Consider the following 27,178-nt stretch of genomic DNA (forward strand, 5'->3'; position numbering starts at 1 on the left):
AATTTTAGCACGGGTTTAACTTCCCATTCTTTTCTCTCACCATTCAACTGAAAGACAACACCCATGTAACTTCTGTTTTTCACAAACCAACAGACAGACGGACCTACCTGAGAAGTGATAGCTTCCACCCCAAGCATATAAGGCGCTCCATTATTTTCAGCCAAGCAATACGGTACAATCATATTTGCTCAGACCCGACAGACCTGGATAAACAACTGCGGGAGCTTAGACAAGATTTCATCAGACAAGGTTATACCCCTAATACAACAGACACTCAAATAAGAAGAGCTAATGCCATACCCAGGGACCACCTTCTGGAATATAAAAACAAAGACAACAAGAACCACATCCCCCTTGTTGTCACCTACAACCCACATCTTGAAGCACTTTGAAAAATTATAAAACAACTTCAGCCAATGCTAAACGATGACCAAACACTGCCGGCTAGAACATCACATAAAGGGATCATTTTCCTGCAGATCATCTAATGTGGTCTACCTAATCATGTGTGTGAAATGTCCTGACACTGCACTCTATGTGGGAGAAACTGGACAAACACTCCACCAGAGAATGAATTTACACAGGTTCCACATTAAACGTGACCACACAGATGTTCCTGTAGCGGCCCACTTCAACAGCCATGGACACTGTGAGAGGAACTTTAAAGTCACAGGGCTTATGGGCAACTTCAGAACACAGCAAGAAGAAAGAATGAGAAGTTAAACTCAGGCTAAAATTGAACACATTACAACATGGGTTGAGTAGAGACATTGGTCATATGGCCAGTTATGAGGACAGACAACCTGACTACAGATCCACATTGTATGGAAAAACTCATCAGAAACTTCAAAAGACTTTGTTGGACAGTCATCTTATCCAAAGATCTTGACCATACATTGTTCTTCTCTCTTGTTAAATGAATCTTAGCCTGAAGAGGTCTATTAATTTTTTACATTTAAGATGTCTCACTTAAAGATTCACCAATGTTGTTACTTGTTTTAGTGAGTATATAAACACAGGAACTCCAGTTTCTGTATCACATCTTGCTTGAAGAAGGGGCCTGGGTTGCCTCAAAAGCTCACATATTGTAATCTTTTTAGTTAGCCAATGAAAGGTGTCATTTTACTTGACTTCTCACTACACAATATGTGGAAATTCAGTGTATTGTGTATTTGGTAGAAGCCTGTGCTTAAGGTGACTCCCATGATCAGGATGCATTTCAATTATTTACACATTCTCTTCACTTGGAGCCCAGGCAGGCAAGTTGGTGGTGGAGTCTGAACACAGCCACTTGTGCACACGTGCTCTCCGGATTTTAAATAATTGAGTTTAAATGTTAACTTCTAATACTTTTTTTTTTGGTAACTCTAAATTGTACAGTTCTGCAAATATCACTTTGCCATTTTCAGTTGTCGACTCTAGATGGCAGTATTTACTCGTAAAAAGCCGAATGACACAGCTGTGAAGGAAAGCTGGGAGAATGGGGGCTCATCCTCAAGTGCAATCATCTAATGACTCAGTTATTGTATTGTGCTGAGTAGTTACAACGCTAAGAACGTTTTCTTTCAGGTTGCCTTAATATTAATAAAAAGATGATTTTGGGGGAAGGTTAACAATTCAGTTCATTATATTGTTATACAGAGCAGTTCCATAACCTCTGGTGTACTCTGCATTATTATTGTGTAACATTCAGGGTCGCATGGGGCTACCACTAACCCTGGCAGCACTAAGTGCAAGGTAGGAACCAACACTAGACTGGGCACCAGTCCACCAAAGTGCCCACTCACAATAATCTATCTATCTATCTATCTATCTATCTATCTATCTATCTATCTATCTATCTATCTATCTATCTATCTATCTATCTATCTATCTATCTATCTATCTATCTAATTTTGAATTTTCACTTAACTTAAACCATACATTTTTGGAATGTGGGAGGCAAACAAGAGTACCTGGGGTAGGGGGAAATGGCGACACAGAAACAAGACGCTGACTCCACACAGATGTTGGTCGAGACAGGATTCAAACCCGGGATTTAACTATGGTACCACCATGCTGCCCTATTGCCCTAATTACATTAAAGCACATTAACAAATATGTATACTTTGAGTAGTAGGACACAGGCCAATATTACATGATAGATGTCTGACACTATTAACTTAATTTAGCAAAATTTTATATAGAAAAAAATGTTTACTATTTAATAAAACACCAAGGTCTGTGTGTCCAGTCCGTCTAAGCAGTGTGATTGGTCAGTTTGGCTTTGGTGATGCAATGAAAGAGGAAGTGCATGTGTGAGATGCACCTGGAGAAACGACACGGGAGGCATGTGCAGATTTGCCCTCAGAGATGGCAAGTATGAAAGTGGACAAGGGGCGCCAAAGTCACCTCGAAAATGATGACAAAGTCTGAGAAGGAGTCTTTATGGGAACAACCTCGAGAGAGGGTGCGAGAGTGAATAATGTTTGCCCACACATGAACACCGAGGAAAGTAGCTGAAAGTGCACGTAGTTCAAGAGAGAAAACGCATTACTACAAATGTTTGGGGTACATCTGCTGTTATGACAAGTGCAATGCATGTGTCTCTGTTATTTGCTTTTGGGTGTGGGATTTGTAAAGCAGTGTTAATGCTTGTGTTGCACCATCTGTTGGAATGACAAGTAAAACGCATATGTCTCTGTTATATGCCGTTGGGTGTGGGATTTGTAAAAGCTGTGTTAATGTTTGTGGTGTGCCATCTGTTGGAATGACAAGTGCAATGTATATGTCTCTGTTATATACCGTTTAGTATGGGATTCATAAAGCCGTATTGATGCTTGTGGTGTGCCATCTATTGGAATGACAAGTGCAATGCATATGTCTTTTTATATGCTGTTTGGTATGGGATTCGTAAAGCAGTGTTGATGCTTGTGCTGTGCCATCTGTTAGAATGACAAATGCAATATATACTGTATGTCTCTGTTATATGCCATTTAGCATGGGGTTCATAAAGCAGTGTTGGTGCTTGTGGTGCACCATCTGTTGGAATGACAAGTGCAATGCATATGTCTTTTTATATGCTTTTTGGTATGAGAATCGCAAAGCAGTGTTAATGCTTGTGGTGCGCCATCTATTGGAATGACAAGTGCAATGCATATGTGTCTGTTATATGCTAGTTTGGTATGGGATTCGTAAAGCAGTGTTGATGCTTGTGGTGTGCCATCTGTTAGAATGACAAATGCAATACATACTGTATGTCTCTGTTATATGCCATTTAGCATGGGGTTCATAAAGCAGTGTTGGTGCTTGTGGTGCACCATCTGTTGGAATGACAAGTGCAATGCATATGTCTTTTTATATGCTGTTTGGTATGGGAATCGCAAAGCAGTGTTAATGCTTGTGGTGCGCCATCTATTGGAATGACAAGTGCAATGCATATGTGTCTGTTATATGCTAGTTTGGTATGGGATTCAATTAGCAGTGTTAATGGTTGTGTGTGCCATCTGTTAGAATGACAAATGCAGTACATATGTCTTTGTTATATGCCATTTAGCATGGGGTTCATAAAGCAGTGCTGATGCTTGTGGTGTGCCATCTATTGGAATGACAAGTGCAATGCATATGTGTCTGTTATATGCCATTTGGTATGAAATTTGTAGAAGCGGTGTTAACATTTCTGATGCACCATGTGTTGGAATGCAAAATGCAATTCATTTTATTACTAAAACTGTAATGCACCATCCTTTGGAATAACAGAGACAAAGGAACCGGATGGAGAGACAGACATACAGTATTTTTACCTTTTTATTAAGGTGGATAAAAAACTGCTCAAAAATACACTAAATAAATATAATCCGTGAAATCATATGAAATGATTTAATTTTGTGAATCCACAACATGCACAGAAAATCACGAATCAATGAAAATAGCGAAAAGAGCAACAAAGAAACTGTCACATGCAGCAGTTCATCGTATAAAAAAAATTAGAAAGTCCATTGGCATCCCAATCAGAATTTTAAAGACCGGTAGAATGGAGTTATTCTGAAAGAGTTTACCGACAATGAATGGAGCAGAAACTTTGGGATGTCAAGAAATGCATTTGTAAAATTATTCAGTAAGTTACGAGTAAATTCGGAGACCATGCGTGTACCTCAGCCTTTAGACATGCGAGTCGTCATTGATCTTTATAGGCTCAGTAGTGGTGGAGAGTGCAGATTGAGTGGTGTGCACAAAACTACTATAGAAAATGTGTGTACCTGCTCTGTAAAGGTGGGGTGTCTGATGAGCGACTTTATGGCCACGGACATGTGAGGCTGACGGAGTGTGACAAACATACACCAACCACAAGTTCCTTACCTGTATCCTGATTTTACATGGCCACATACCAGGATTACTCGCGGAGAAATCTACGTCTCTTAACCAGGCTTCTCTCACCCACATCTGGTAACTTTAAACCAGATTCCTGTGAATAACAGGGGCATTAAGGTGCATGTAAGCACACTCTTTGTTGGCCTGCAGCCTCCTCATTTCAAAAACATTTCTCACTGGGTTTGAGATGTCCTCAGTTTTATCTGTTAGGTATGCTTGTTTTTGTGTTTGTTCAACTCAATAAAAATAAATAATAGGCCAAGGCATTGAGAGATGTTCACAGATGTTTTAGCAGCTAACTATAAATTCTTGCTTTTAGGTGAAAATGCCTGATGTGGAATTCTTTGTAAATCTGGGTGACTGGCCTTTGGAGAAGAGAAATCCTGGAAAGAACCTCCATCCCATCTTTTCCTGGTGTGGCTCCAATGAAACCAGAGACATTGTAATGCCAACTTATGACCTAACAGAATCTGTCTTGGAGACCATGGGCAGGTAAAGTCACTTGTTAAGTATTTCTGTGTTATGTACTGGTTTTGTAAAGGATGGAGAAAGTGAAGAAGGATGCACAGATGTTCATTTTAAATTTGTCACCGTATGCGTTTAGGGTATACATGATGTGAAAAACACCTTTCTTTCCAGGTGACATCATAATAATAATATTGATGATGATAATGCATTTTATTTAAATTTTGGTTTGGTTCCTGCCTTGTGCCCTGTGTTGGCTGGGATTGGCTCCAGCAGACCCCCGTGACCCTGTGTTCGGATTCAGCGGGTTGGAAAATGGATGGATGGATAGCGCCTTTCACCCATGCTCAAGGGAAATTGCAGGAAAGGAAAGCAAAATGGGCCAATTTTAAAGTCTAGTGCCTATCACTGCTAGCGTACTAAACAAGCCACACTCAGTAACTCAGTTAATTGATTGGATTTTATAAAGAGAACAGCTAAATATATACAAGTGTCCATGTGGTCGAAATTCAAATCAGCTGTCTTCAGTCAGTCCCGGCACATTCTGTTAAGCTCACAAAATGCACAGGCCTATAAAGGGTTAAAATGCTTTAATAGGAAGAATTCAGAAATGGGGGAGAGGAACTAGGACAACCTCTGGCTCAGTAGAATAAAAAATTAGGTTCCTTTGTATTTGAGAATATTTATATACAGTGCATCCAGAAAGTATTCACAGCGCATCACTTTTTCCACATTTTGTTATGTTACAGCCTTATTCCAAAATGGATTAAATTCATTTTTTTTCCTCAGAATTCTGCACACAACACCCCATAATGACAACGTGAAAAAAGTTTACTTGAGATTTTTGCAAATTTATTAAAAATAAAAAAACTGAGAAATCCCATGTCCATAAGTATTCACAGCCTTTGCTCAATACTTTGTCGATGCCCCTTTGGCAGCAATTCCAGCCTCAAGTCTTGTTGAATATGATGCCACAAGCTTGGCACACCTATCCTTGGCCAGTTTGGCCCATTCCTCTTTGCAGCACCTCTCAAGCTCCATCAGGTTGGATGGGAAGCGTCGGTGCACAGCCATTTAAGATCTCTCCAGAGATGTTCAATCGGATTCAAGTCTGGGCTCTGGCTGGGCCACTCAAGGACATTCACAGAGTTGTCCTGAAGCCACTCCTTTGATATCTTGGCTGTGTGCTTAGGGTCGTTGTCCTGCTGAAAGATGAACCGTCGCCCCAGTCTGAGGTCAAGAGCGCTCTGGAGCAGGTTTCATCCAGGATGTCTCTGTACATTGCTGCAGTCATCTTTCCCTTTATCCTGACTAGTCTCCCAGTTCCTGCCGCTGAAAAACATCCCCACAGCATGATGCTGCCACCACCATGCTTCACTGTAGGGATGGTGCCAGGTTTCCTCCAAACGTGATGCCTGGCATTCACACCAAAGAGTTCAATCTTTATCTCATCAGACCAGAGAATTTTCTTTCTCATGGTCTGAGAGTCCTTCAGGTGCCTTTTGGCAAACTCCAGGTGGGCTGCCATGTGCCTTTTACTAAGGAGTGGCTTTCGTCTAGCCACTCTACCATACAGGCCTGATTGGTGGATTGCTGCAGAGATGCTTGTCCTTCTGGAAGGTTCTCCTCTCTCCACAGAGGACCTCTAGAGCTCTGACAGAGTGACCATCAGGTTCTTGGTCACCTCCCTGACTAAGGTCCTTCTCCCCCGATCGCTCAGTTTAGATGGCCGGCCAGCTCTAGGAAGAGTCCTGGTGGTTTCAAACTTCTTCCACTTACGGATGATGGAGGCCACTGTGCTCAATGGGACCTTCAAAGCAGCAGAAATTTTTCTGTAACCTTCCCCAGATTTGTGCCTCGAGACAATCCTGTCTCGGAGGTCTACAGACAATTCCTTTGACTTCATGCTTGGTTTGTGCTCTGACATGAACTGTCAACTGTGGGACCTTCTATAGACAGGTGTGTGCCTTTCCAAATCATGTCCAGTCAACTGAATTTACCACAGGTGGACTCCAATGAAGCTGCAGAAACATCTCAAGGATGATCAGGGGAAACAGGATGGACCTGAGCTCAATTCTGAGCTTCATGGCAAAGGCTGTGAATACTTATGTACATGTGCTTTCTCAATCTATTTATTTTTAATAAATTTGCAAAAACCTCAAGTAAACTTTCTTCACGTTGTCATTATGGAGTGTTGTGTGTAGAATTCTGAGGAAAAAAATGAATTTAATCCATTTTGGAATAAGGCTGTAACATAACAAACTGTGGAAAAAGTGATGAGCTGTGAATACTTTCCAGATGCACTGTATTTAAGGGTAATTCAATAATTAATAATAATTATCTTTTAAAATTTATTACAACCACTGCAGGCAACATCCAGACATATCATTTTCCACCTATCTTGGTATCATCTGCAAACTTAATAATCTTGTTATTCAAGTTCAAGTTCAAGAGTATTTATTGTCATTTCATCCATATACAGTAGTACAGCATACAGTGACACGAAACAACGTTCCTCCAGGACCATGGTGCTACATAAAAACACAGGACAACGAAGAATCCATGACACATAACATAAAAACATCCATCCATTATCCAACCCGCTATATCCTATCTACAGGGTCATGGGGGTCTGCTGGAGCCAATCCCAGCCACATAATATAATAACAATAATAACAATAACATAATAACAAGGTGCATGTGAGTCAAATGTGCAAACATGTGCAACACTGTAGAGTAGAACACGTATATCAGATATCAGTCTGGTCGATGAGTGTTCAGGAGTCTGACTGCTTGGGGGAAGAAGCTGTTCCACATTCTGGTGGTGAAGGCCCAAATGCTTTGGTACCTTTTTCTCAATGGCAGGAGTGTACACAGTGAATGTCAAGGGTGTGTTGGATCATTCACAATGCTGGTGGCTTTGCAGATGCAGCATGTGGTGTAAATGTCCATGATGGAGGGAAGAGAGACACCGATGATCTTCTCAGCTGTCTTCACTATCTGTTGTAGGGCTTTGCGATCCTGACCATGCAATTTCCAAACTAGACAGTGATGCAGTTGCTCAGGATGCTCTTTATGGTTCCTCTGTAGAATGTTGTTAGAGTAGCTAGTGGAAGATGGGCTTTCCTCATCCTACGCAGGAAGAAGAGCCGCTGCTGGGCTTTCTTGGCTAAAGAGTCTGTGTTGTGGGACCAGGTGAGGTTCTCTGCCAGGTGGACACCCAAGAATTTGGTGCTATTGACGACCTCCACAGTTGAGCCGTCAATGTTCAGTGGCAGATGGTCACTCTTAGTCTTCCTAAGTCATCGCCAATATACTAACAACCCAATTGTGCTTCACTCACTCAGAATATGGAACCAATGTGGGAAGCACCTCAAGACAGAGAAGCTTTTATCTGTGGCACCTCTGCATGATAATCACTTTTTTTTTTAACTATGCAGTTTTTAATGTTTGGAAAAATCAATTAGAGATCTGCACATAAGCAACATGTTCGCATCCTACGAACAATTACACTCCAAATTGAACTTTCCAGCAGCACATTTCTTTCACTTCCTTCAAATTTGAAACTTTGCTTAACTGAACCTGCCCAATTTTCCTCACCTCCCACCGACTTCTATTCCAGAGCAGATTCTGATCAGTCTGGGGGGCTCAGAATGCATTTCTATAATACATAAAAGCATTTTAACTCTTTCAGGGTGGATGTCAACTTTTGTCGAAATTCATGGGTAGAGGATGGTAATCCGCTTGGAAGATGGGTAAATATAAGTAAAAAGCTGGATATGTTTGCAGATGATACCAAGCTAGGTGGGTTCACAGATAATCTCAAGTCCATTGAATCATCACAGAGGACTTGGATAGCAGACAGGCTTGGGCAGATGAAATTTAACATCAATAAATGTAAAGAATTACACATTAGGAAGTAAAAATGTGAGGTCTGAATACACAATGGGAGGTCAGAAAATCAAGAGTCCACCTTATGAGTAGGATTTAGGAGTCATAGTGGACTCTAAGGTATTGACTTCCCAACAGTGTTGAGAAGCCATTAAGATGGCTAACAGAATGTCAGGTTATATAGTGCCTTGACGTGTGGAGTACAAGTCACAGGAGGTTCTGCTAAAGCTTTATAACACACTGGTGAGGCCTCATCTGGAACAAGCTGGTTAACTTTGTTGATGATACCAAGCTAGGTGGGTTCACAAATAATCTCAAGTCCATTGAATCATCACAGATGACTTGGATAGCAGACAGGCTTGGGCAGACTTGTGGCAGCTGAAATTTAATGTCAGAAAATGTAAAGATTACACATAGGAAGAACAAATGTGAGGTTTGAATACACAATGGGCGGTCAGAGTCCACCTTATAACAAGAATTTATGAGTTGTAGTGGACTCATCACTATCACCTGCCAAACAGTGTTCAGAAGCCATTAAGAAGGCTAACAGAATGTCCAGTTATATAGCGCCTTGACGTGTGGAGTACAAGTCCCAGGAGGTTCTGCTCAAGCTTTATAACACACTGGTGAGGCCTCATCTGGAGTCCTGTGTGCAGTTTTGGCCTCCATAAAGACATAACAGCACTAGAAAATGTCCAGAGAAGTGTGACTAGGCTGATTCAGGGCTACAGGGAATGAGTTATGAGGAAAGATTAAAATAGCTGAGCCTTTACAGTGATGAAGAGGAGACCTGACTGAAGTGTTTAAAATTATGAAGGGAATTAGTCCAGCGGATCGAGACAGTGACTTTAAAATGAGTTCATCAAGAACATGGGGACAAAGTTGGGATCTCGTTAAGGGGAAATGTCGCACAAGCATTAGGAAGTTTTTCTTCACGCAGAGAACCACAGACACTTGGAATAAGCGACCAAGTGGTGTGGTAGGCAGGAAGATTTTTGATCACCTGCCTCTCCTCCTAGTTTATCTGCTTTTTCTTTATATTCCTATCCAAATCATTATATATACAGTATTAACAATAGCAGCAGCCCCAGCACTGCCCCCTGCTGGACACAACTCTTAGGTGCCAACTCCAAATAGGCTTTCATGTGTCGTCTGGCTGCTCTGCCATAAAGCTCAGAGTAGTGGAGTGTTGCAGTGGTGGTTGTCCTTCTTGTGGTTCTTCTCATTCTCCACACAGGTTCTCTGGAGCTCAGCCATTGGATTCTTAGTCACCTCTCTCACCATGGCAGTTCATCCCCTGATTACTCAATTTGGCCAGCTCTAGGTAGAGTTGTTATTGTTGTTGTTCCAGAGTTCACCCATTTAAGAATTATGGAGGCCACCGTGCTCTTTGTACCTTCAGTACTTGCAGACATTTTGCTGTAGCCTTATGCAGATCGGTGCCTCAACACCATCCTGTCTCTTAGCTCTGCAGACAATTCCTTTGCCCTCATGGCTTGGTTTTTGCTCCCCTGTGGGACCTTCTATAGACAGGTGTGTGCCTTTCCTAATCGGTCCAATCAACTGAAATGACCACAGGTGGACACCAGTCAAGGTCCAGTGGTAACAATATTTCATTGTTATTTGCCATACACAGTTTCTTGAATTAGGAATTTGTCATTTTTCATGTACCCCAACTTACTCTCCAGAGACACACACAGAAGGAGAGATAGAAGCTTGGGGTCTGAGCACGGGGATTAGCGGCCCCCCTGGAGCAATTGCAGGTTAAGGGCCTCACTGAAGGGCCCAACGGAGTAGCACTCATTCCGGAACTTCTGTATTGTGAATCGGCAACTTTCCAGTTTCCAGCACAGATCTCTCTCTTTCAGTGATGATCTGTAGAATGGGATGCACTTGAGGAAGATTTCAAGTGTCATGGCAGAGGGTCTGAGTACTTGTGTCAGTGTGATATTTCAGTTTTTTTATGTTTAAAGAACTTGCAAAATTGAGTTTAAAAGAATGTTATTGCTGAGTATATTGGGAGAAGGGTGCTAAGGATAGAGCTGCCAGTTAAGAGGAACAGAGGAAGGCCTAAGAGAAGATTTATGGATGTGGTGAGAGAGGACATGCAGGTGATGGGGGTGACAGAGCAAGATGACGAGGACAGAAAGGTATGGAAGAAGATGATCTGCTGTGGCAACCCCTAATGGGAGCAGCCGAAAGAAGAAGAAGAAGTTGGCATAAAGGCAAAATGTGGAAAAAGTGAAGGGGTCTGAATACTTTCTGAAGGCATATATGACTTGGCTTTGTGCCTAGCTCTGTCTGTCTGTCTGTCTGTCCTTTCTCCCTCCCATTTTGCCAGCCTGGCACGCTGTTCTCACAAGTGCCAAGTCTAGCTGCCCGGTAGACAGAGGGTCACACTTTAGAGGCCCCAGTTGTACACAGAGCCCCTCAAAATCCAGAGGAGATGTTCCAAGTTCAGAGGTCCACTTTTCTTTTTCCTTTTTTGTTTGTCTGCCAGGTTTGAGGACGTTCACCATTCTTCTCTGCCACACTTCTTTTCTCAGACTTTAGATTAGGATTAACGAGGCTTCTCAAACTCAGGGACACCTGTAGTTAGTGGGTATGAAAGCAGACCGAGAGGGTCCTAACCCCCGGGTGTTAATGTTCACCGCTGTTTGTTTGCATCCTCTTAGGGTGAGTCTGGACATGATGTCGGTTCAAGCCAACACTGGCCCTGCTTGGGAAGATAAGAACAGCACAGCCTTCTGGAGAGGAAGGGACAGTCGGAAAGAGAGGCTGGAGCTGGTGAAACTGGCACGCCAGCACCCGCACTTGATAGACGCCGCTTTCACCAACTTTTTCTTCTTTAAACATGATGAGCAACTTTATGGCCCCCTAGTAAAACAGATATCATTTTTTGACTTTTTCAAGGTAAGAAATGAATTTTATGGCAAATATAATCAAGGTAAATCTGTGTGTGTGGGGAGAAAGGGGAAAAAAACAATCCAGAGGTAATCTAACCGCACATAAAAAGGTACTCGGGACAGAAAAAAAAAATGCAAAAAAAGCGGTAAGCTATGGGTCATTATGTATACTTACAGGCTCATAACCACGTTTATGGGCATCATACTTCAAACAAATAAAAATGAAACGTACATTGAAGTTGTAAAACCTATTCGACGTGGAATTTCCTTTGGCTGAACAACCGAGCTGACCTTGCAAGGTTACACTTTCTGATGAAATAAGCACATTTGCGGGTTTTCAGGGCTGCGTGGATTGCTCCACTGTTGGCTCTTCATTGCTGCAAAAATGTCTTAATGTGCTCTAAGAATAATTTGTTTGGCCAATCTGCGTGGAGTGGCTCAGGACATCTGCACTCTTAACACTGCTCTGTTATATAACTGCAAACATTAAAACAGAGCGTGTTTTTGTAAAGTGTGTTAATTTGAACCCATCATACCATTCACTTTGAGATACACAGCGCTGTGAATGAAAGAAAAATGAATGCAAAGGAATGTCATTTTTAATGTACATTTTAAATTACAATCTTTTCGCTGAGCTAAAGCATTGCCTACAAATTTATACTAGCAGAACTTTAATCGTGGCTCGTTACTTATTTGTTCATTTATTTATTTTTTTTATCATTTACAAATATAACACTCATTTTGGCCTAGTATTCCATCCAGAGATGGTTCTGCTCTTTGCCTCTGACACAGGCCAGCCATGTCCTGTGTACCTCCAAAGACGGACAAAGAATGGTAATTTGGGGAAGCTGTAGGACAAAGAAAGAAAGAAAGAAAGAAAGAAAGAAAGAAAGAAAGAAAGAAAGAAAGAAAGAAAGAAAGAAAGAAAGAAAGAAAGAAAGAAAGAAAGAAAGAAAGAAAGAAAGAGAAAGAAAGAAAGAAATTGTTTTTGTGATAAGTGACCCATCTATGACTGCTACATTACCACTCTAAACTGCACAAGAATACATTAGCAGTACTTTAATTAAGGCTCATTACTAATGATTTATTTTTAATAATTTGCAAATACATTGCTAATTTTTGAAGTGATATTCCATCCAGAGGTGGCTCTGCTCTTTGCTCCTGACATGTCCTATAAACCTTTAGACTGGAAACCGCAAGTTCAGATGGCCACAGACAGGGTGAATGGTAATTTGGGGAAGCTGTAGGAGAAAGAAAGAAAGAAAGAAAGAAAGAAAGAAAGAAAGAAAGAAAGAAAGAAAGAAAGGAAGGAAGGAAGGAAGGAAGGAAGGAAGGAAGGAAGGAAGGAAGGAAGGAAGGAAGGAAGGAAGGAAGGAAGGAAGGAAGGAAGGAAGAGAAAGAAAGAAAGAAAAAGAAAAACTTCTTCTTTCGGCTGCTCCCGTTTCAGGTCACCACAGCAGATCATCTTTCTCCATATCTTCCTGTCCTCTGCATCTTGCTTTGTTACATCCATCACCTGCATGTCCCCTCTCACTTTATTACTCAATAAAAATCATTACGAAAAAACAAATAAAATATTTACAGTCCTAATCTCTCAAAAAGATATTAAAGAAAACTACAATTTTCAAAACTTGGTATTAGAATTACAAACCATAAAATGTTTCCTCCTTCCTGATTGTAAAAACTGCCTCATTTATAAACCACTGTTTATTTAAAATTTTGCAGGATAAAACTCATTTTATAAAATTTATAATCAAGAAATATTCTTGCTTTTACTAAGTCATACTAAGACTATACTAAAATTAGTATTATCTATCTATCTATCTATCTATCTATCTATCTATCTATCTATCTATCTATCTATCTATCTATCTATCTATCTATCTATCTATCTATCTATCTATCTATCTCTTTTGGATCAGTAGGCAACACCTTGGGCTGTTATTGTGAAAATGGGCGTAGGGTCTTTGGGATCCTGAAGTACACAGAGAAAATAGATGGTGTGAGACTTGCCCGGACACCATCAGACAGACACCGCATCTTTATAAAACTCACGTTTATTTTTCTTGCTCTTCAACTAACACAACACAGTCCCGCACAACACACTGTGCTTCTTGCCCCAATCACCTTTACTCCGGGCCTTTCTCTCTCTTGTCCGTGGGCCACCTGTCCTCTCTCCACAGGAGCTTCGTCCTGCTCCTGCTCCCGACTCCAGCTCCCTGATTGGAGGGAGGCGGCCCCTTTTATCCTTACCCGGATGAGCTCCAGGTGCTCTGCCTGACAACACTTCCTTGTGTGGCGGAAGTGCCAGGAGAGCACCCGAAAGCACTCCGGGTGTCCCTGGAAGGATCATCCTCCATGAGTGTGGCGGAAGTAAATGTGTCCCGGGCTCCATGAGGCTCAGGGCGCCCCCTGGCGTTGGGCATGGACCCGAACGGGCTTGAGCCTCCCTGCTCCCCTTCCGTGACCCTCTTCTGATCCAGGGTGGTTGCCCCCTCATGGCCCGGAGGACTAATGCACCACATCTTGGTCCTTCCAGGCGTCCCGGCCGGGTCTGACGCCCAGCCTCCTGCGACAATGGTTAAAAGAATAAAACGTATGGAAAAAACAAACTGGTGCATTGCTGTGCATTTTTTGTTATTTTTTAATATTGGTAAATCTGCGCTAACCCCATTTTTAGTGATTGAATTGACGTGTGGCACAGTTTTGGATGTCTCAGGTGTGGGCCGACAGTCCAGGTGGTTAAGGCTTTGGACTTCAATCCCTGAGGTTCTGGGTTCAAATCCCACTACTGACACCATGTCATCATCAGCAAGTTACTTCACCTCCCTGGGCTTCAATTGGAACAAGATAAAGAAATAGCACTGATTGTATTTCAGATGTTGTATGTTTACTTGGATAAAGACTGCAGTCAAGTAATAATAATAATAATAATAATAAATGGTGGGCAGCTCATTCTTCACCACTGACTTGCTGTGTAACCCTGTGAATGTAATTTAACCTGATAATTAGCCAATCCCAGTCTATTCATTAATTTCATCATCGTTAATTTAAGGATTTAGTTTATAAACCTTTGTGATACTACGTAGGTCTTCAGCAGCCACTCTAAATGTTTTCCTGGTATTCTGCTGTGTTTCATTTTTGTGTTGGCTGTAGGCATTCCTGCCTTTTAGTCAAATGCTTTCCACGAAAACGTAAGTTAAAAATTAAACATTACATACCATATATGTGCAAAGTTTATCAATCTTTACTTGCAGACGTGGAGAGTTGTGTCTGTGCCCTACCAACTGATTGAAAAAGTGCTGTATACGCTCTGAGTAGGTGATGAAATAAAAGCAATTGTCCCCTGTGTCCCTGCATGCCTTTGAGATGTCATCAAGTAAAGTAAATCAAGTGTGACCAGAGATCGAGTGTCGCTTATTCTACAAAGATCTTCTAAAATGGCCTGCACACATGTGTTAGTACCACTAGGAAAGATCCTAAATCATTGGATTCGGGTGATTTTTTTTTTTCTTCAAACTCTCTATTTTCTTGAATCCGCATCACACACGTCTCCAATCGTGCAATCACTAATTCAGCCGATTTAAATTGAGAAAAGTTGTCACTCTGCTGTTTGGTGTCACTATGTGTCCCACACTAAACAAGGACCAGAGAAAGCAAAGGAGAGAGTTGTCTGAGGAAACCAGCAGGTGAAAGGCAAAGGCTAGAAGACCACCTCCAAGAAACTTGATGGTCCTGAGACAACAGTCACAAATATTATGAAGAAGATGAAGGTCCATGGGGCTGTAGCCAAAGACAACGTCCAAAGAGACACAAACGTAACTCTAAGGTCAGGGTTCATCAGTATCTGATCACACCATCTGAGCTCAGTAGTAGAAGACCCAGGAGGACTCCATTGTTGAGAGATAAACAAAAGTATTTGCTCAAACACATATTGACAAGCCATAGTGCTTCTGAGAAAAGATGGGGGGAAAAAATTGAGCTTTTTGGCAGGTCCCATCAGCTCCATGTCCACAGATGAAAAAATGGTAAAGACCCCCTATGAAGCTGACACAGCTTGTGGTTGTGCAGGGAACAGTGAAATCTCAAGACTATGAAGAGCTTACAGGAGCGAAACATCCTACCCAGTGTCAGGGTGCTCTGTCTCAGTCACAGGTCATGGACCCTCCAACCTGTTGATGAGCCAAAACATTGGACTCTTCGGAAGGGGCCTTCTATATGAGCCCTGATTTAAAACCCATCAAACATCTACGGAAAAAAACTGAACCATGCAGTCTGGAGAAGCCCCTCTTTTCACCTGACACATCTGGGGCAGTTTGCTCAGGATGAGTGGGCCAAACGATCTGTTGACGGGTGCAGAAGTCTCATGATGGGGCTCCAGGTATTGCTTGTGTGCAGAGATTGAAAACTCTAAAGGTCAGGCGACCAAATATTAGGTGAAGGGTCCTATCATTTTTGTCTATTTGTGTTCTTATTTGAAATGTTCTGATGAATGAAGAGAACAAGAGAGAGAGAAGGTTGGATGATGTGGAGATAGTGAATCAGGAAGTGCAACGGATTAGCAAGGAGGAAGTAAGGACAGCGATGAAGAGGATGAAGAATGGAAAGTCTGTTGGTCCAGATGACATACCTGTGGAAGCATGGAGGTGTTTAAGAGAGATGGCAGTGGAGTTTTTAACCAGATTGTTTAATGGAATCTTGGAAAGTGAGAGGATGCCTGAGGAGTGGAGAAGAAGTGTACTGGTGCTGACATTTAAGAATAAGGGGGATGTGCAGGACTGTAGTAACTACAGGGGGATAAAATGGATGAGCCACAGCATGAAGTTATGGGAAAGAGTAGTGGAAGCTCAGTTAAGAAGTGAGGTGATGATTAGTGAGCAGCAGTGTGGTTTCATGCCAAGAAAGAGCACCACAGATGTGATGTTTGCTCTGAGAGTGTTGATGGAGAAGTAGAGAGAAGACCAGAAGGAGTTGCATTGTGTCTTTGTGGACCTGGAGAAAGCATATGACAGGGTGACTGAGAGGAGCTGTGGTATTGTATGACGAAGTCAGGAGTGGCAGAGAAGTACGTAAGAGTTGTACAGGATATGTACTAGGGAAGTGTGACTGTGGTGAGGTCAGCGGTAGAAGTGACGGAGGTGGGATTACATCAGGGGTCGGCTCTGAGCCCTTTCTTATTTGCAGTGGTGATGGACAGGCTGACAGATGAGATTAGACAGGAGTCCCCATTGACTGTGATGTTTGCTGATGACATTGTGATCTGTAGCGATAGTAGGGAGCAGGTTGAGGAGACCCTGGAGAGGTGGAGATATGAGAGGAGAGGAATGAAGGTCAGTAGGACCACCAAGACAGAATACATGTGTGTAAATGAGAGGGTGGTCAATGGAATGGTGAGGATAAGGGGAGTAGAGTTGGCGAAGGTGGATGAGTTTAAATACTTGGGATCAACAGTACAGAGTAACGGGGATTGTGGAAGAGAAGTGAAGAAGAGAGTGCAGGCAGGGTGGAATGGGTGGAGAAGAGTGTCAGGAGTGATTTGTGACAGACGGGTATCAGCAAGAGTGAAAGGGAAGGTCTACAGGACGGTAAGTGAGACCAGCTATGTCATATGGGCTGCAGACGGTGGCACAGGAGACAGAGCTGGAGGTGGCAGAGTTAAAGATGCTAAGATTGGCATTGGGTGTGACGAGGATGGACGGGATTAGAAATGAGGACATTAGAGGGTCAGCTCAGGTTGGACTGTTGGGAGACAAAGTCAGAGAGGCGAGATTGCGTTGGTTTGGACATGTGCAGTGAAGAGGTGCTGGGTATACTGGGAGAAGGATGTTAAGGATAGAGCTGCCAGGCAAGATGAGAAGTGAAAGGCCTAAGAGAAAGTTTATGGATGTGGTGAGAGAGGACATGCAGGTGATGGGTGTGACAGAACAAGATGGAAAGGACAGAAAGATATGGAAGAAGATGATTCACTGTGGCGACCCCTAACGGGAGCAGCCGAAGGAAGAAGAAGATGATGTGAAATGTTCTGTTGAATCAAAACTCAAAAGCAAAGTCAGATTTTCTCAAATACAGAATAAGCCAATGACTTTTGTCAGTTTCAAGAGATTTCAGAGACAATTGGGGGGTTGTTCTTTTTTGTGGACGGAGACCAACAAATTCGCCCCCGTCTGTGTTTTACTGATTTATGCTCTTTCTCAGTAAAGGCTGGCATTTTTTTTTTCTTTTTTGCTTACTAAAAGCACAACCACAAGTAATTTGAGGGCAAAGTTCAGCCTCACATGTACAAGTCAAACTATAACTAGAAACTCAAGAAATGTTGATTTTGTTCTTCTGTGCCTAATGCATGCTAACACATATTTATCCTTTTCTGTATTTTTTTAGTACAAATATCAACTCAACATTGATGGCACCGTTGCTGCGTACCGACTGCCATACCTGCTGGCCAGTGACAGCGTCGTCTTAAAGCAGGACTCCATCTACTATGAACACTTCTACAATGACTTGAGACCCTGGATGCATTACATTCCTTTGAAAAGCGACTTGAGTGATCTTCTGGAAAAGATTCAGTGGGCAAAAGAAAATGACGAGGAGGTATTATAAACTTTTCAAAGTATTGATCCAAGGTGTGGCTGACAGAGACTGTTAATGACAGTAGTGTGATTTCAATACTGAATTGTACTTTGTAAGAAAATATTATTATTATTATTATTAATGTATGATTATCTTTGCTTCTGAAAAGGCCAAGAAAATTGCCCAAAATGCCCAGGAATTTGCCAGAAGCAATCTGATGGGCGATCACATATTCTGCTATTACTTCTTGCTTTTCCAGGTATGCTTATTTACTTTCTCCATAATGTCTCATTGGTCACCAATTCCTTGTTAGCGTCGCTGATTTTCTATTTAGGGTTGATGCTTTGATACCCATGAAGCGTTTACCTTATTTTGTCTTTTATCAGATGATGAATGCATCAAACGTTAAACTGTCAATCTAGCCCAGTGTTAGTCCATTCATTTTCTCAGCCCCACTTATCCAGTTTTGGATTGTAGGGGGGGCAATTTCTGTCAAGACAGTAGGAGTGTAAGCAGGGGCTAACCTTGGACAAGGTGCCAGTCCTTCACGAGGCCCATGGCTCACACACATGCCCCATTTTAGAGTTACCCATTAACCAAATACGCAATCTTTCAAGAAGTAGGAGGAAGACCACGCAAGCTCATGTGGTTGGCTTGTGTGAAATCCTCATAGAAAGCAACCTGGGCTAGGAATCGAACCCAGGACTCTGGAAAGCTAACCACTGCCCCTCTGTGTCGCCCTCTTAGTGCCGATATGCGGCATTTGTACGGATGGCCCACTTTAAAAGGGTGCTGGTTAAAAATGAAAAATATAAGCAATATTTAAATTCAGAGTAAGTATTATATTGTATGTGACATTAGTGATTAAAGAACACATTTGATAAGGTGCCACATGAGAGGTTGGGCATCAAATTAAAAGAAGTGGCAGTTCAGGGTGATTGTTTTTAGATGGGTGCAAAATTGGCTCAGACACAGGAAGCAGAGGGTGATGGTGCGAGGGACCTCATCAGAATTGGGTGATGTTAGGAGTGGTGACCAGCAGGGGGCAGTGCTAGGGCCACAGCTATTTTTAATATCTATAAATGATAGTCCAAAGACATGCAGGTTAGGTGGATTGGCGATTCTAAATTGGCCCTAGTGTGTGCTTGGTGTGTGGGTGTGTTTGTGTGTGTGTCCTGCAGTGGGTTGGCACCCTGCCCGGGATTAGTTCCTGCCTTGTGCCCTGTGTTGGCTGGGATTGGCTCCAGCAGACCCCCGTGACCCTGTGTTCGGATTCAGCGGGTTGGAAAATGGATAGATGGATGATTTAGATAGGAATATAAAGAACAAGCTGGTTAAGTTTGCAGATGATACCAAAATAGGTGGATTAGCAGATAATTTGAAATCTGTTCTATCATCACAGAAGGACTTGGACAGCAGACAGGCTTGGGAAGATTTGTGGAGGTGAAATTTAATATCAGTAAATGTAAAGAATTACACATAGGAAGTAAAAATGTAAGGTTTGAATACACAAATGGGTGGTCGGAAAATTGAGAGTTCATCTTATGAGAAGGATTTGGGAGTCATAGTGGACTCTAATATATCGAGTGTTCAGAAGCTATCAAGAAGGCTAACAGAATGTCAGGTTATATAGCGCCCTGATGTTTGGAGTACAAGTCACAGGAGGTTCTGCTCAAGCTTTATAACACACTGGTGAGACCTCATCTGGAGTCCTGTGTGCAGTTTTGGTCTTCAGGCTACAAAAAGGACATAGCAGCACTAGAAAAGGTCCAGAGAAGAGCGACTAAGCTGATTCAGAGCTACAGGGGATGAGTTATCAAGAAAGATTGAAGAAGTTGAAAGTTTTAACAGCTTAATGTCAGTAAATGTAAAGTATTACACATAGGAAGTAAAAATGTGAGGTTTGAATACACAATGGGCAGTCTGAAAATCGAGAGTACACCTTATGAGGAGGATTTAGGAGTCATAGTGGACTCTAAGCTATCAACTTCCCGACAGTGTTCAGAAGCCATTAAGAAGGCTAACAGAATGTCCGGTTATATAGCGCCTTGATGTGTGGAGTACAAGTCACAGGAGGATGTGCTCAAGCTTTATAACATACCTGGTGAGGCCTCATCTGGAGTCCTGTGTGCAGTTTTGGTCTCCAGGCTACATAAAGGACATAGCAGCACTAGAGAAGGTCCAGAGAAGAGCGACTAAGCTGATTCAGGGCTACAGGGGATGAGTTATGAGGAAAGATTAAAAGAGCTGAGCCTTTACAGTTTAAGGAGATGAAGAGGAGACCTGACTGAAGTGTTTAAAATGATGAAGGGAATTAGTCCAGTGGATTGAGACGGTGACTTTAAAATGAGTTCATCAAGAACATGGGGACACAGTTGGAAACTTGTTAAGGGTAAATGTCGCACAAACATTAGGAAGTGTTTCTTTACACAAGGAACAACAGACACTTGGAATAAGAGACCAAGTAGTGTGGTGGACAGTAAGACTTTACTGACTTTCAAAACTCAACTTGATGTTTTTTTGAAAGAAATAAGTGGATAGGACTGGCGAGCTTTGTTGGGCTGAATGGCCTGATCTCGTCTAGAGTGTTCTAATGTTATAGAACAAAGAGAAGAGGAGGTTCTTCAGCCTTAAGGGCAAACCAGACATGAAATGAGCACACCACAGATAGGAATAAATAGAAGTTTACTTGTCCCCAGGGGGAAATTTTGGCTTTTTCCAGAAGCTCTTTAACTCTTTCCGGGCGGATGTCAAATTTTGTGGAAATTCAAGGGTAGAGGACAGTAATCAGCCGTAAACGGCAAAAAAAAACTCACCAGTTATGTTTTAGTTCAACTCTCTTTGCTGGAAGGAAAGTTAGCTTCATTGACTTCACCTCGATTACCTGTGCATGTGTGCGTAGCGAAGAGCAAACAACCTCTAAAATGGCATTGACATCTAGTGAGAGGCCAAAGCAAAACAATCCGTTGTTGACATTTTGAGTATTATCACCGAATCGGACTCTGATTTTGATGCAAGTGATCTGAAAACGAAAGTGAGGTATCGGCTTCAGCTGATCAGCGGTTCTGAACACGCTTATGTAGCTGATGCGCCCACAGCAACGATTGCCTGGGAGGACCGCCACATACAATGACAAGAGGTACAAAGCAGATTGTGTCGAACCGCCACGCGAAGACAGGCCGGGCAGCCAGCTCCCCACGCATTCCTACTGGCCATCGAGCTGCCCCTACACAGCCACCAGAGATGCTGAACAGGCGTCGACAGCAGTCACAGCAACAGACGTTTTACGTTGATTTAAATGTGAAACCTTTGCTTTGTGTGCTTTTCAGAAAACTGAGTTGCCTGCAAAAAATATTCAGCCCTCAAAGAGTTAAATAAATAGATGCATAAATAGGTACCGTATATACTCGCGGATATGTTCTCTCGCTGGATAAGTCGGGACTTGATTTTACCGTATAATTTCTGGTATTTTATAATGTCGGTCGTATAAGTCAAATGCGGGAAACATGCTATTGGTCCAAGAGATTACGATATGCTAACGCCCACCTGAGAGAGTAACCATGGGGCACACGGCCTTTTCTTTCTATGTATTGTGCCTACGTGACCACACGGTAATACCCGATCTATTCCGAAGCGACGTTTGCACTGTTTTGTGTTTTTTGTATCTCACACCCTCATACACCCTTATCTACGATGGAGCGTTCAAATCAGAAGAAAATATGAAGCTGGTTTTAAATTAAACATCGTTGAAGTGGCGAAAGAAATTGGTAACTGCGCTGCTGCAACAAAATTCGATGTGTCTGAAAAACTGGTGAGAGATTGGAGGAGGCATGAAGATGTAAAAAAATTGTGCCATATTTTTGAACGGGCGTATTAATCAAGGTCTGATTTTATGATCGATTTTTCAGGTCACAAGACCCAACTTATATGTGAGAATATACTGTAGATAAAAAAATTAATACATAAACATACACATACACTTTGGTCTGAACACACACCAGGAGGACTATAAGGCAAGAAAATTTAAAAGAAAGTAGTGCTGTTGGTTTAAAGGACCCCCACCACTGTTCTTGACATGGTTCTGCTGAATAATTCGTTGTCTGAAAGTTCTCAGTGTTGGTGTGTCACACAGAGAGGATGTGAAGCATTGGTCAGAATAGGCCTCCAGGGGTGTCCAGAGTGCATCCCGTAACTAAGCCTGCCTTCTTAATTGGCTTGCTGATTTGGTGGGCCTCTCTTGAGGTGATGTTTATGGCCCAGCTCGCCACAATGGCTTTCACTGAAATGTAAAAGATGTCACTCTTCTCATTGAAGGAATGCCGTTTCCTAAGAAAGAAGAGTCTGTTCTTTTCTTACGAGACCAGTCCGGCCTGTCATTGATGTGGACCCCCAAGTACTTGTAGGAGTGGACCACCTCTACATCCACTCTTTGAATAGTGACTGGACATAGAGGCTGTTTGGTGCTTCAAAATGTTAAATGGAGACAATTCTCAAAGTTCTCCCCCCTGACTCCTCTCTTGTCTCATCCCCTTTATCAATACCCCCCATAAGTGCAGAATCCAATGAGAATTTATGCAAGTGACCTGACCTACTGTTATATTTCTAGTCAGAGGTGTACAGAATGAAGAGCAGACAGGCCTGTTCCTCGTGGTGCTCCAGTGTTGCTCACACAGTCCTCAAGTCTCACAGTTGGTGGTCTGCCCCACAGGTAGTCCATCATCCAGGACACCACAGACTCTGCCACCTGCATATCTCTGAGCTGAACCCTTAACAGGGATGGCTGGATGGTATTGAAGAAATTAAAATACCGAATCCTCACAGTGCTGCCATCTTTACCCAGGTGAGAATAAGCCTCGAGGAACAGACAGATAATGGCATCGTCCACATCAGGCAAACTGCAATGGGTCCAGGTGGTCTATCACACGAGGACTCATATTGTCCAGGACCAGCTTCTCAAAGGTCTTTGTGATGTGAGATGTGAGTGCCACTGGTGTGTCATCATTAGGTGAAGAGGTGCCCATCTTACAATGCAGGATGTTTTCCACAGCAGTGGCACGTTCTGGTGCCCTAGTGACACACTGAACAGGTGACAGAGGACACCACAAAGTTGGTCAGCACAGAACTCAAGGACAGACTCCATCAGTCCTCAGTCGTCTCCTTACTTGGTCTTCAATTGAGGACAGAATCCACCAAGATGAAGGAGTATTCACAGGCAGCCGGGCATTTGGGGTTTTAAATAATTTATTTCACAGGGGCTGTGACGACTGTGCCCACAGTGAGCAAGCCAAATGAAAATGTTCGCTTTCTTGGCTAGCTGATTTATTTTAGTTGTGTAGGAGGATTTTGGAGACACAGAGAGGCGAGATTGTGTTGGTTTGGACATGTGCCGAGGAGACATGCTGGGTAGAATGGGAGAAGGGTGCTAAGGATAGAGCTGCCAGAGAAGGTGAGAAGAGGAAAGCCTAAGAGAAGGCTGTATGGATGTGGTGAGAGAGGACATACAGGTGATGGGGGTGACAGAGCAAGACACAGAGAACAGAGAGATATGGAAGAAGATGATCTAACGGGAGCGGCCAAAAGAAGAAGAAGGAGTTTAGGAGGGTTTTGTTATTCCACTAAGAGTTATTCCACTAGGGGGCACCACTGAGCCCCCCCAAGCTCCGAACACACCTTCAAAAACACAGGCCTCAGTTTCAAATAAAGATTTTCTTTTTCATAAATCCCTCTCCCAGACTTTTCTCTTAAAAGTTAAACAAGCACAGAACACAAACCATAATCGTCTTCCCTCTTTTTGTCTTTCCTTTCCGTCCTCTTCCACCTGACTCTGACTACCTGAGGTGAGGCGTCTCAGCCCCTTTTATGCCAAACTCGCGAGTACTTCCGGTGTTACTGCACTACACATTGGGAGCACTTCTGGGTCAGGCGAAAGTCGCTGAAAGCAGGGGTGGTCTGTCCTTACAGCTCCCCCTGGCAGCACCTATGGAACCCAACAGGGCTGTCCAACAGGACTGTAATTCCCAGCTTGCACCTGTGGATATCCATGCAGGCTCCATAGCCCTGGGAGACTGCCACCTGTTGTATCAAGGGGAGTAAATAGTCCATGTGAGTGGTCTCTCCCTGACCTTCCATTAAAGTGGCCTCTCGGCCAGGTAAGGAACCTTGAACCATCCCAGCCAGGGACGCCAGACCATGCTTATTGTCCATGACACCACTAAGGGTTCTACTGTTAGACAAGATCTCACTTTTCTCGTTTTAGCAATTTTTTTTATACAGATGGCATTTGGCTTGGTTGCCCAGGACAGACCTTTATGTTTGAAACATCAGTAGACAAAAAAAAGACACACCATAATTACATAACTTCAGAGGAGCCTTGATATAAAGTCATTAAATTGAGTTTTATCTGCCGGGATGCAATAAAAACGTTGTTGTCCTTGAGATAATTACACATGGCAGGAGGAGACACGAGATTTCACAATAAACAGTAGCGATCAGGCTACCCTCGTTACGTGATAACGCAGCCACTGCCTTTTACTTTGTAGGTTTTGACTTATTAAAAAGATGTAAGCTTTGGTTGGGGGGCTTCTAGTGATTTAGCCCCTGATCTCACACATCCAGCACCTGATTTTCGAGATCCCGCCCTCCCTGATCCTGTCCAATGGACTTAGGCGTCCAGCACCTGATCTTCGGGAGTAAACTCTCTCATTCTGCCTTCTTGACATGTATGGATGACTGTGCAAAAACTCCACGGGGGTCCTGCTGTCCCCTGTCCCCACCCTGTCTCCCTTCCATCTAACATATATAATAGAGGTCCTTATCAGGGGTGGGCGGGGGGTAAACCCTTAATAAGTAGTAAAGCTTAGTGACACCTCTAGGTACTTGCTTTTATCGACACTGCCTGTGGATGTTAGCCAGCAGAAGACCTCTTAGTCGTTATTTATGAATATACAAAAAGCTGAAAGGATTCATTTTATGATTTTAATAGAGGCGTTTTGCAAGTTTGGATCCAAACTGGCTGAGCTTTGTATTTCTTTATGGAATAACTTTCAGCATCACTCGCATTCTACAGTTTGCTCCATTGTGAAAAACCCTTATACAGTATTAGCCCCCAGAATCAGAACGAATAATTTGAGCAAATTTTGCTCTGGAATCCGAACGCTGCTTTGGAATCTGAATGCCCTGCACGTTGTGTGTGTGAGTTTGTGCGTACGTTTCACCAGCACTCTGGCCACCCATACGCTTTGTCGTTCAGTTCGTTGTTGGAAGCTGTAGTGAAAGCATCAGAAACGCAGTTACCTGATGTTATCATGGAAGGTGACTCGCCTTCCAAGCAATAATCTCTCTCCTCCTCCTACTCCAGCTTCCACGTGCTCCATCATCATTCCTTTTTAAGGTAAATGCAGGTTTTTATATTTTAAAATATATTATTATACATTTTTATTCAAATATTATTATTATTTGTTAATATCTATCCATTTTCCAACCCACTGAATCCGAACACAGGGTCACGGGGGTCTGCTGGACCCAATCCCAGCCAACACAGGGCACAAGGCAGGAACCAATCCCGGGCAGGGCGCCAACCCAGTGCAGTATTTGTTAATATTTTACCTTAAAATCCAATGTATTTATTGTTAAAATCATTTAGAAAATTCGAGTTTGTGGGACCCAGGAATGGATTATTCCAGTTTCTATTACTTTTATTATTGTCTTGGAGCTCAAATGATTTTGAACTCGAACGGATTAAGTACGGATTCCAAGGTATCACTGTATACAGTATAGTTCAGGTTCAAGCACTTTATTGTCATTGTGTAACACAACAAAATTACTTTTTGTGACAGCCCCAAGGTGCATATAAAGAAAAGTCAAATAATTCTAAATATGTCGTATACAGTGTTAAGTGATCAAGTAACCAGAGCAAATTATTATTGCTCAAAGTACAGCAGCATAAATTGTTATTGCACCTGTTAATGAATAGTACATTACATATTCTATATTGTATTACATTAGTATATTGCACATTAACAATAGAGCTTATTGCACATGTTCAATTAAAAATGATTTCAGACTGAGGAGATTCAGAGTTCAGAAAGTTTATGGCAGATGGGAAAAAGCTGTTTTTGTAGTCTGTTTGTGCGTCCACGGATTGACCTAAAGTGTCTGTCTGCCTGATCGGAGAAGCTCAAACACAGAATTTCCAGGATGAGTTTTGTCCTTCAGAATGTTTCTGGCCCTTCTCACACAGCGAGTCTTATACGAAAGTTTGAGTGATGGCAGTTCAGTCCCAGTAATGGCCTCTGCTGTTTTTACGACCCGCTGCAGGGCTTCTTTAGCAGGCTTGGTGCAGCTGTTGTACCTGCAGGCCATCATGCAGTTAGTTAAAATGCTTTCTATAGTGCATCTACGGAAATTAACCAGCAGCCTCTGGGGGAGATCAGCTGTCCTTAGCTTCCTGCGAAAATAGAGGCGTTGTTGTGCTTTGCCTATTATAGCCATGTTGTTGTCAGCCCAGGACAGGTCCTCTGAGATGGTGACTCCTAGAAACTTAAGGCTGGAAACTCTCTCCACAGCATCTGCATTGATTGTTATCGGACTGTGATTGGTCTTTTTAGTGGTCCAAAAGTCCAGAATAACTTCTTTGGTCTTTTTGGTATTTAAGACCAGGTTGTTGGTGTTGCACCATGCTGTCAGATTCTGAACCTCTTCCCTATATGCAGCTTCATTGTTGTCTGTTACAAGTCGGGTCTTGAAACCTGAAAAATCGATCATAAAATCAGACCCCGACTTATACGCCCGTTCAAAAATGCGACACTTGATTTTTTTTTTTTTCTTTACATTTTCTTGTATCCTCCAATCTCGCATCAGTTTCTCAGATGCATCGAATTTTGTTGCAGCAACACAGTTACCAATTTCTTTCGCCACTTCAATGACATTTCATTTAAAACCAGTTTCATATTTTCTTCTGCTCAAACGCTCCATTGTAGATAAGGGATGCTCTTACGATA

The 27,178-nt window shown here is 42.5% G+C and overlaps 1 protein-coding gene across 1 annotated transcript in view; it reads left to right on the top strand.

The window, feature by feature from the left end:
* poglut2 (protein O-glucosyltransferase 2) overlaps positions 1-27,178 on the top strand; it is an 85,069-nt gene that overhangs the window by 33,317 nt on the left and 24,574 nt on the right. Inside the window, exons 5-8 of the mRNA XM_051926350.1 lie at positions 4,670-4,842; positions 11,382-11,619; positions 17,991-18,200; positions 18,349-18,438. Coding sequence (XP_051782310.1) covers positions 4,670-4,842; positions 11,382-11,619; positions 17,991-18,200; positions 18,349-18,438 — 711 coding nt within the window. The remainder of the gene's footprint in view (positions 1-4,669; positions 4,843-11,381; positions 11,620-17,990; positions 18,201-18,348; positions 18,439-27,178) is intronic.

Source organism: Erpetoichthys calabaricus, chromosome 4, assembly GCF_900747795.2.
Source record: "Erpetoichthys calabaricus chromosome 4, fErpCal1.3, whole genome shotgun sequence".
NCBI classification, from domain to species: Eukaryota; Metazoa; Chordata; class Cladistia; order Polypteriformes; family Polypteridae; genus Erpetoichthys; species Erpetoichthys calabaricus.